The sequence below is a fragment of the Salarias fasciatus genome, chromosome 1 (assembly GCF_902148845.1).
Source record: "Salarias fasciatus chromosome 1, fSalaFa1.1, whole genome shotgun sequence".
NCBI classification, from domain to species: domain Eukaryota; kingdom Metazoa; phylum Chordata; class Actinopteri; order Blenniiformes; family Blenniidae; genus Salarias; species Salarias fasciatus.
Genome location: NC_043745.1, coordinates 17,454,045 through 17,465,550, shown reverse-complemented (window position 1 = coordinate 17,465,550; position 11,506 = coordinate 17,454,045). Strand labels below are relative to the sequence as shown.

At 39.7% G+C, this 11,506-nt stretch overlaps 1 protein-coding gene across 1 annotated transcript in view; it reads left to right on the top strand.

Moving 5' to 3' along the window:
• Positions 1–2,461: 2,461 nt before the first annotated feature.
• smyd3 (SET and MYND domain containing 3) overlaps positions 2,462–11,506 on the top strand; it is a 72,084-nt gene continuing 63,039 nt past the window's right edge. Inside the window, exon 1 of the mRNA XM_030099103.1 lies at positions 2,462–2,661. Within this exon, the coding sequence (XP_029954963.1) occupies positions 2,501–2,661 (161 nt within the window). The 5' untranslated portion in view covers positions 2,462–2,500. The remainder of the gene's footprint in view (positions 2,662–11,506) is intronic.

Genomic DNA, 11,506 nt, shown 5'->3' with positions numbered 1-11,506 from the left:
TGGTCAGCTCCTTAAGACTTTAAATTACTTGAGTTTGTGTTACTACTGTCAGTGTCATTGTACTCACAGTAAGGATTTCAGAGGTTTCTTTTGTACTTCATCCTGTTATATCGTTTTCAGTCTAACTTAGCAGAGCATTCAAGGTGAATGACAGGTCATGATTTTTATGTGTACTGTAAATCAGGCATAATGAAAAATGTTTTTGTGGGTTATTTGATGAACTCTGTCACTTTGTTCTTCTGATTGTAACAAAGAAATAAGGTTTTATTTTGTTGTTGTAAAACACATTTTTTTTCTCTGTTACCTCTTCTTAAAATCATTTTGAAAGAGTTATTTATGAGCCTAAATTCTGTCATTTTTGAGTTTGTCAGTTCTTTGTCAGACACTTGACTCTTCCTCGAGGTACTGCAGTGAGACTTGAGTTTTCCTAAAAATGTCTAGTAAGGTAAACATTTAAGAAATTTAAAGTATGTTTCTTCTTTATATAAGAACACAAAATCCGATAGAATTCTCAGATTATTCAACAGGCTTCATAATGGTTTAAATAATATCTTTTTGACAAATGACACAATAAAAGAACATTTCTGGGACGAAATGATGATAGAAACAATTTTTCTTCTGTTTAGAGATTTTAAATATAACAAAATAACAGCTGTCTTTTCAATTTTCAGTGTCGGTTTTGTACACAAGAATTTGTTCTTTCCAAAATGAGTTTTTTTTTTTTTTTGTTTTCCTTTTTCTGAAAAGCACTTTTTGGAAAGATGAGAAGCAATGCTGCTCTGACATCCACGCCCCCTCATTATGAGCATAATAGAGAATCCCACAAAGCAGCCTGTTTGGGTATTGTGTCACACACAATAAAGTGCTGTGCGCTACAGATTATCAGTTTAAACACATTCTCAATCATGACTTGAAACACAATCAAACGCAGATGTTTAGTCTTCAAACCTGAGATTGAAGTAGGGCTGGACTGTCTATAGTATCAGGGTGAGTGACACTAATTTTACTTCTATGCAGGGCAACTATTAAGAGTGTGATTATCAGATATCAAATGTCGAAGGTGGAAAACGTATCAGGGCTGTTTTGAATGATTTTGTAATCTGTATTTTGGAATGTATTATTTCATGAGAAGATCTCTTTGGCAGATAAATTTAGAATAAGGTCTGCAAATACACTAATACAAAAATGCATGTGAAGTTTTGTTATGAAACTAAGATGAGCGTAAATTCGACTGTCACTTTGAGCTTGAGAGAAGACATACTCATGGCAGAATATAAAGAAAAGCATTACCCACTTTTCAAATTGCTCCTTCTTTTCAAATACTTGTCGAGAAAAAATTAACTAGCCATCTGTCAAATTCAACAGGGAAATTACCAGTGCACCAAAAATGCTTTTGAAGAAAAGACCACAAATTTTCAAAATTAAGTGCAAGAGGCAAACAACAAAAAATGCAGTGGCTACAGGGATAAACTTGACCGTGACCAGGTCACACAAAATATTTTCAGAGATGAATAAATGATGAGTAAAATGAACCACTCCGTAATGCCGTCAAAGGTCTCAGAAGCGGTTAAGTGCAGATAACTAACAGGTTGAACATCCAGAGGAGGACTGCAGGATTTACAGTAATAATGGGAAATTTCGGTCATTGTGACCACATCAAAATGTGACTTGGCCCTGTTCCGACTGCCTGTGTGTCGGAGTTTGACCTGTAATGGACTGGTGACCTGCTGAGGTTGTCCTCTGCCTCTAATCCTTGGGATTGGCACCAGCGTTCAACAGGATGAACTGGTAAAAAGAATGCATATATAGGTAATATAGTTACTTTTTTTGTTTAAATGAAGTAACAGTTTCCCAAATTAAGTTTTCCCACTGAAAGTATTGGATGTGTTTCACTTTGAAATGCATTCTTGCAACACTGCAGTCACATGGTAATGGCAACTGATTTACTTAGTTTTAAATGTGTTTGAACTTATCTTTCACTCTATTCATAGACATGACTATGCCTAATATGCATGTTTTTGAATTAAGGATGAAAAATTATGCAGGCACATGAAGAACATGCAAACTCCACAGTCCTTGTCCTTGGGCCAGATTACTTTGTCTGAGTCACCTTGGAGTAGAATTAAGACTCTGTAAATCAAATACATCAAATATATGCATATACATTTTCCCCTACAGAGGCAAGGCTCTTTAGACTTACTGAAGGCTAAATTAAAAGACCCTCCAATTGTATTTGGAGGGTAAATACCTTTCAAAACTGAATCCGTACAATTTTGTGTGGAAAAGAAATACACCATTAAAAGTCAGAAATGGAATTTAAATTTTTTTCAAAAAAATCTGCAACAAAAACAGACATTCCTTTTAAATCTAACCGCTTGTACTTAACATAAATTCCTCGAAAATGTTCTTTTACGTGTGTGCGTATGTTTATGACGTCATGACGCATAGCTGAATGCGGATGTAAACAGTGCTCGCAGTTCACGTGGAAGTAAAAGCGGTCATGGCGCTGAAATTTGAGCGCTTCGTCAGCCCCGGGAAAGGTAACGGAGTGCGGGCGACTGCCGGGATCAGGAGAGGAGAGCTGGTGACCTCCGTGGAGCCGCTGGCGTCCTGCGTGTCCCTCAAACGGTCCAGGGAAGTCTGCCAGCAGTGCTTCGCACGGTGAGACACCTCTGTGTGTGCGTGTGTGTGGCTGCAACAGAGGACATGAGATGAATCAGCGGACTGAAGATCCATCGATTACTACTTCAATTATATTTATTTGAAATGTTCGTCATAAACAGCAGCGACTGATTTGTGCAACAGACCAGCAGATGGCATCAGAGCTCTGTCACGAAGAAGGCAGAAAAACTGCTGCAGTGCTGCAAAAGCCTGAGTGAAGTATTGATTGGGTCTTTAATTAGTACGGATTATTTGCACCAATCGTAACCTGCACGATCCAAAGATTGGGGCATTGCATTTTAATTTGCATTGGTGAAATGCGCGATACGGTTTGTCGCGCAAATAATGGATCCATTATTTGCGCAGTGCAAGAGTTCTCATTAGAGCCTATGATTTTTTAACCTAGTCAATTCATGCTGCTTATTTTAAAAGTTCAATTGTCATACAACAAACAGAATATAAGGTAGCTCACAAACAGAATAAGTATAGGCCTTTTAGCACATTTTAGTTTCCCATTTTCATATTGGCATTTCTTGGTCTTCTTGCTTGCTTCTCTTTCACCTGTAAACTTGATTCGTTGTTAGTGTTCTGTCTTAATATTCATGTGGAAAGAGACAGAGGTAGTGGTGTTAGTTTTTATTGATTGTCTGTGAGACATAAAGAGTAGTTATTATTCACACAAATGTAATTATCCCCCCTCTGATTTGCATTTGCTGGTGAAATTTGTCCAACTGAATGTTTAATGGGAGCACTGCTGCTTTCCCTGCAGCAGCAACACACACTTCATCAATCTAAATAGGTGTATGTGAATTTAATGACTCTGGTCAGGAGAGGAAAAAAGCAAGAGATTTCTGGTACAGGGGCTGCAAAGTGAATGAAGGTAACTAGCTGAGAACTGTGATCCTGAGTGAATATTGCTTAACGCGATTACAAGAAGAGTTGATGCAGACATCTTGTAGGACAACAGGATAATGTGTCTCACCCCATCCTTTGATCCTTCACAATCACAATCCAACAGAGCATATTGGGAATGAATTCGAACCAAAAACACTGAGCAGACATAAGAAGCTTGTGGTCTATAGAAGGAACTGCACTTGGCAACAACAAACTACACCATGGGTACATCTCTGGAATCACCAGGTGACATATATCATGACTGTTCTTCTGACAAATCTGCAGTAATGTTCTGACCTTATCTTGTTAATGTGGATCTGTGAAGAATGTTTTCACCACTCTGTTGGATCTGAGACGAGAATGAATATATAAACCTGAGAGCAATAGGTGGTTCATCTGGGCACTAGTCAGGAATAAATAACAATGTGTTTGAAAAGTAAGAAGTCTAAAATATTTGCATGTTCTGTTTTTCAAAGGCTGTGCTTGTGCTCGCTGATCGCCACAGCGCCACTGGCGCAGTGTTTTCCTGGGTGGCTATGCCAGTTGAAGCCTGTGGAGCCACAATGGCGCTGTTATTTTTCGAGCACAAAATAGTCGACTTACGTTCATTTTGCAAAAACACTTGAGCAATAATATAGGACTGACAGCAAAATGGAAATGGTCGGAGCCAGCCGAACGCTTACGATCATAAATATGCACTCTGGTCATGACCTTCTCTTAATCAGTCGGAAAAAGACATTGTATTTATGCAACTTAACACCTGGGAATAGAGTGTGACAAGACAAGGCCAGAGCGATTGAAAGGATAAAAAAAGTGACTTTAGCTGATATCACAGCTCCATAATATCAAATTAACATGTGATTTCTATTTTGACAACAATATGATTGGTAATAAATACAAAAATTCAAGTGGATGATGCCTACATCAGAATCAAAGCAGTCTTTCTCTGTGAGTCTAATAAAACTTTTCAGTTGGATAGTTGTACAACTTTTGTGAAATAATTGACATTGTTTTTTTTGTAATTTGAAATTCTGTCATTTTGAATTTTCAGGACATGTGAGCACGGTGCATATAAGCCTAATTTATTGCAGTTCTGACTTTTGCAATATGTGTAACGTGTACTCTGATAATATAGTAGCTGGTTGTTTGTGGTACGGCCCTAGTTGTTACTCTGTGATGGACTGGTCGCATGTCCAAGTTTATCTCCTGTACATGGCAACATTTAACCAAACTCTTGTGGCCTGGAATCTTAAAGTGAATAATTCAGCATGTTATACGAGAGGATGAATGAACAGTATTTGTTTTTAATAATAAATGATTGGCCTTAGAATTTATTTTGGACAAGACGTCCTGACTTACCTTTCATTCATCATCAGTAAAAATGTGGATTTCAAATCTCTTCTCGGTGTATTCATTTGATGAGTCATGCACTACAATTCTGTAACATCCCTGAATTTGAATTCTTCACTTGCAGATATGAGATTAAAATGCGATTAATTAGATTAATTAATTACAAATCTTGTCATTAATTAAATTTATTTTTTTGATCGCATGACAGCACTAGCTTCAATATATCTTTAAACAAACACCCAATAGTTTTACTGTACAAATAATCCTGAAATTAAAATCCTGAAATTAAATGAGAAATGAAGAATATTCTGCCGCAAAAGTATGTCTGTGACTAGCTTAATTTGCTGTGGCCATGTTGTTGTGAGTTACGGTAATACAATCCTGGTTTCTGCAGTCGGGATATATGCATACGTTCTTGAGTGTATGCGCGCACACACACACACGTCATTACGCATACAGTTCAGTGAGCTAAATGAGGAGTGATCCATTTCCACCTACCTGCGACACATCCTCTTCTTCGGTTTCTGTCACATCACTGTCACATTTAGCAAAGTGTCGTCAGAGCTCAGGCTCCAGTTGTCAAACAGCTGTCTCAGTCAATGATCAGTGCATGTGGCTCTGCAGCATGCCTGCTTTATGCACGCATAATGAAGTTAATGTGGAAGGGGGAGCACTTTTCTCCCTTTGACTGCCCGCGAGCCCCTGAGAGACGGGCTGTAACTCACACTGCTTTGTGGTGGCACGAGACGACTGTTACTATGTGGTACTTGCTGTGTGTGTGTTTGCTAGTGAGTGTGTTTCCTCTCTCAATTACTGAAATGTAATCTTTGTCATTTTTCCTCTGGTGAAAGCCTGACGAGCAAATAGCCTGAAGGAATGTGAATGTGGACAACTACTGTTGTGCAGAGTTTATTCTTTGGACTGATTCTTTTGTGTCTGATCTTGATATCTGAGTTGTGCTTTGATGGTTTGGTTTGGTTTGGTTTGTGGTCCAACCAGTAACACAGATGAGTGTGATTTATGACATATCTCATCGCCAGCCATAGTGGACATTTATAAGGTGCTTTTGTGGAGACGTTATATCACCTTATTCTAATACGGGCAGTGATCCTTATGTATCAGCATATTTACTTTATAATAATACACACACACACACACACACACACACACACACCAAGGCCCTCTGGCTACATGCCTGAACATTGTAACTTGACATGTATACAATATCTATACAAACTGCCGTTCGCGCAAGAAGATGAAGTTAAAACAACAGAAATCAATATAAAAATTACAGCGGTAATGTCTCCACTGAACTCCATTATTTTTCTGTAGGCTCGAGGCAAACAGGTCGGAGTGGGTTTGTGTGGCGGGTGTTAGAAGAAGACAGAAGCCATAGGTCAGCAAGTTGTTTATGATATCAAATAATGGCTGCATCGACACGGCCGGTGGGCCACGCTCATCAGCCGTTATTGATTTGGACATTAGTGAAGGGTCTGTAAGCTGTGTCACAACAACAGCTGTAGAACATAGAATTTTCACCCACTTGCATCCATGCACGAACGTGCATGGACACAAAGTCATAGACTCAGCGTTTGGTCTCCAGAAACGAGAAGTGTGTTTTCCCGTCTTCACAGAAACACAATTAGCCTCACAGCATGACTTGAGTATTGAAAAATGCCAATGAATGAGTAATTTGTGTGACTGTATCTTGTTGCAAGAGATGAACTTCATATTTGTGTGTTGGTGTGCAGGAAAGGATCAGGTGGTGGGGAGGGGGTGGGGGGGGTGGGGGTGGTTGACTAGGCATCAAAGCTGGAGTTAATTACAGGCCTTGAAGTTGAATGTTAGCAATGAGTGATAAATGCTGAGAGAAGACACACACTCACACACAAACACACACACACACAGACATTGAAAAAATCAGTAGGATCAAATGTCCAGACGTTAACAAACAACTGTTAGAGGTTCTTAAACTCACAGGAAGCCGAGAGGCGGATAAGGGGAAATAACAGGGGAACAGAGGCAAACAAAATAGGTTTTATTGTAAGTTATCAGAATTTAAAGGACAACCACAAAGTGAAACAGTATTTAAAATGCAGCTGCATGCTTTCTAATAAGTGGAAAAAAATAATAACGTGGAATATGAACTCAGAGCTAATGAATGCACTGAAAGCTCCGGCAGATATTGTACTGTTTACAGTCTGCAGGTGAATTAGCTGGACGATCACTGACGTGCTGAAGCTCACTGCAGCAGATGGTAAGTAGAGGCTGCAGTGTGTGGTGCAATTTAACAAGTGTACCTGTAGAACAAACTGCAGAAAATCATCGTCCTCCCAGTGATAGACATGCTGACAATTCATATTGTACTTTACATGTTTCTATGTAATTCTGGACCATCGTACCGAAACTGGTTCCTGTTGTAGCCAAACGCCTACCATGGGAACGGCATGGAGGGCGGTGGATACTTCAGAACTGAATGATCATGCACTTGGCCACCCACCTGGATGTGGCCTTGATATGTACCGTCTGCCGTTTGCTGGTCCCTTCATCAATGCAGTCATTGTTACAGAGCAGGACAAAGAGTTTATAGCTTTAGTCACGTAAGTGTGTGATGTCCCTGGAGCAACAAGTACAATCCTCAGAGGCCCAAAGAGGGTTTGAATTCAGTGTCTGGGTGGTTTATACCACAAGTCACAATCAGAGGTCCTGTGAATTCAGACTTCTCCAGATCAGAGCTGTTTTTGCTGACAGGAGGGTTCAGTAACGTGGTTAATACAAGTCCAGTGTATGAACAAAATTAATAAAAAAGGTAAAGGTGCTATATGACTCCATCCGTCATATTAGTTCTTGCATGTGTCTCAGTTTGGGTGATTTTAAAGTTGCATCAACGTGTGGAAATACCTTGATCTGTAAAGAGTGACAGTCACAGATTTACCCGCTCTCTTTCAAAGTGTGGGGCAGAGAAGAGGAAGTAAAGATGGAGGAAGAAGAGACGACAAATTCTCTGTTGGACAGAAAACACATTGTGTGCACACACAAACACACATCGCACACTTTGATGGGTTTTTCATTTGGCTTGACAGACCAAAAGAGAACTGAGGTGTGTGTGCGCGCGTGTGTGTGTGTGCAGTTTGTCAGATGAAGCCTTTATATTTGACACCAATCTCTCACTCAGTGTGTCTCTTCAGACCACACACACACACACACACACACACACACACACACACACACGCACACACGCACACACACACACAGTTATATACATACTTCAGAACTACAAAAACAAAGCTTAATGTTTATAGGGAGAAACTTTTGATTGAACGTCTCATTGGGATTATCTCACAGAAAATAGTTTAAAAAAACCCAGTCTTGACAGGTCTGGGAGGATTTTGGTGTATTTTTTATGGGATGGAGGTGTCTGTTAGCACAGAGAACTAAATCACAAATCATGACATGGCTTTTTCAATCAGGCAGTATAAATATGTAATGTTGTTTTTGTGTACAGGGATATTTCTTTGTCAGTGCACGAGTTAAACAAACAAATAATCTCTTGGTACCGAGATTATATAACAGCCTTTTTACCTCCGCTCACAACCCATTGTTGAGTTGTTATCCTGAATGCAGAGCGATGGACTGAATTGCCAGCCCCACAGAGACTTAGGGGATACGATTGACAGCCAGCGATGATCGTTTGTTCATGACTTGACTTAGCGTGCACTGTGTGTTACTTTTTAAGAGACCTCTGCTTTTGATTATAGCTTCGAGCTTTGTCTCATTTTTTTAGATTTGTCCCTTTTATAAAACACATAATACACATAATCACTTCTTTATTTATTCAACAAAACTCGTATTGACTGGTAGTATTACATGATAATGGTACAGTTAGTACCGGTGCAATGTGTTTTGAAGAGATACATGAAAAGCACAAGACCCCAGTTAAAGCTAACTTTATTAATGTTCATAAAATATAAAAAAGAATTACACGTTTTAGGATTTTAGAGCAACTTGTCAGAGCCAGAGCACTGAGCCATAACTTGACTTTACTGCTTTGATTTCTTTATTCAACTCTAAAATGATCGTACACTGCACAGAACTGCACAGACTGAATTGATAGGCTCATGAAAACCTGAATGTTTTATTTCTTTATTTTCAATTTATGTCTTGTCAAATCCATGTTTCCGTCAATCCTCTTATTCTATTCACCACTAGTTTTGAGAGGCTCACAGTGGCTCATAGCTCGTCTTTCTCTGGGATCTTCGGTCAGTCTTGATGTCTCGACGTACATTGCTATGCCCGGAAGACGTTTAACTGGAAGTTCTGGATGAAAGGATGACGGAGGTCAACATGCCTGAACCGGGGTTACCAGTATTCACCCCTGAAGGGGTACATTTGGCTTCACAAGTCCACAGAAAGAGTGGAATGGTCCAAAAGACAAGTGGCTTCTCTTTTCACTTGTTCCCTCCTCTTAAAACTCTTCAGTTTCGCATCGCCTTCTCCATCTTCTTCTCATCCCTCATCCTCCTTCAGATCCATTGTTTTCTGTCCCACCTCTCTCTGTTCTGCTTCATTTCCACTGTAGATTATTTTGTTTGCATCTGTTCCTCTCTGCGCTCTCCGCCTCCTCTGTGTTCTCTATCTCCCTCAGTTGGATACCCAGGTGCCTACACACACACACACACACACACACACACACACACACACACACACACACACACACACACACACACACACACACACACACACACACACACACACACACACAGAGCTGTATCATTTGCAAACCAAGCGGTTTCATGTAAACTGCCTCCCCTTGTGTGTAATGCTTGGTATTCATGCAGCAGGTACATCTGTGTGTATCGCTTTTACATCCATTTGTGAGGACTATATGTTTTCAAAGAGATGAAATGCTGCTCCTCTTTTGAAGATGAGCATTCTTTTATTTTTGTTTTGTTGCAGTCTTGCTTTGCGCAACACAATTAACAAAAGTGGGTGTGTTTTTTTTTTTCCTCCAGAAAGTGGTTGTGTGTTTGTTCTCATTAGAAATTTGAATAAAACCAAAAGGCTCCCTGCAGATTCACATTATTCTACTGATCATAGACGGTGCATCTGTTACTTGTGAATACTAATGTCTCTCCAACCTGAAGGCAGAATGCTAAAAGGACAACCTTAATTTAAGCCCTGTGTGTGTGTGTGTGTGTGACTAGTTTTCAAATTACGTTCAAGATAAATTCACTGACATTTGAATTTTTTTTCTTTCCTTTTTTTCATTTCCTCATTTGCATCAGATTGAAGTTGGTGTTGCTTGTGGCTGATCTTGTTTTCCGTTATGAACAGGAGCAGTGATGTGGAGGTTGGCATTGTTTCTTCACTAAAAGGAGACAGAAGGTTTTTCTGCCTGGACTTACCGTAGTTTGCATGTTCTCCCTGTGCTTGTGTTGGTCGTCTCCAGACTCTGTGGCTTTTCTACCATCCATAAGATGGATGTATGCTTGTACATGTCTGTCTTTTGACATCGTCTCAGCTTGTTTAGAGTCATGATGGCACAATTTTGGCTCATCTTCATACTGATACATAGTTTTTTAATTCTACCGTTGGGCGTTTAGCTCAGAGCACATGTGATTGTTTCTTGGTTTACTCTCTTCACGCTGCATCCTAATGCTTGTGATCACCTTCAGTGTGCAAAATAAATTATAACATACATCTATCCTGCAGTACTGACTGGTATTACATTTATAATGCATATTTTTCCATATACTGTATTTCCTACAGAAACAAACGGTTGTGATCCTAATAAATTATAAATTGTTCTTCCTTTCATAGTTTCTGTTTTAACTTGTTTTACTTTTTTTAGTACTATGGGTTTTGCAAATCAGTGAAATCTTTTTTTGTTTTTTGTTTTTTTTAACGATTCAAACACAACATCTAACACACAACAGAAAATCATTCATGCAGCTCAAAACAACAACTTAGTCTTTCTTTATAGCTTGACGTTCCCTTCAGGCTTTTTGTGTTTGGTTTGCAAACTTTTTCATCACCTTGATAAAACATGGAGTCTGGTCCCGAATGAGTCCCTCCAGGTTTGAATGAATCATTCTCCAAACAGCCATTAAAAACGCAGCGAGGGCTCTCAGACAGACACACACAGACACACACACACACACACACACAGACACACACACACACACACACACACACACACACACACACACAGACTCTCTGGCAGCAGTGCTACACAGCAGTCACCAGTTTACAGTAAATTCACATGTTATTGTGCCCCTGTAGCCATGAGTGCCTGCTGTGTGCGCGCACGTACGTGCACGTGTGGCCTTCAGCGTGGACGAAGCAGTAGATGGCAGTAGTGTCCCTTCAGTGAATGTTCCCTGTTTGCTCCTGTTTTTTGTTTTGTCATGTTCACTTTCTTCTGCAGCAAATAATAAGTTTCCGCTGGAATTGTTTTTATTCTTTCCTGCTGCAGAAGACCGAATTTGCTGAGCAGTTCTGTGTGGGACATTGTTGTTTCTTGTTGTGTTTTGTGTTCATAGCAGCCTTGCCAAGCAGAAACAAGACGTGGCTTTATCAAACCAGACGCCGTCTCTGAAGT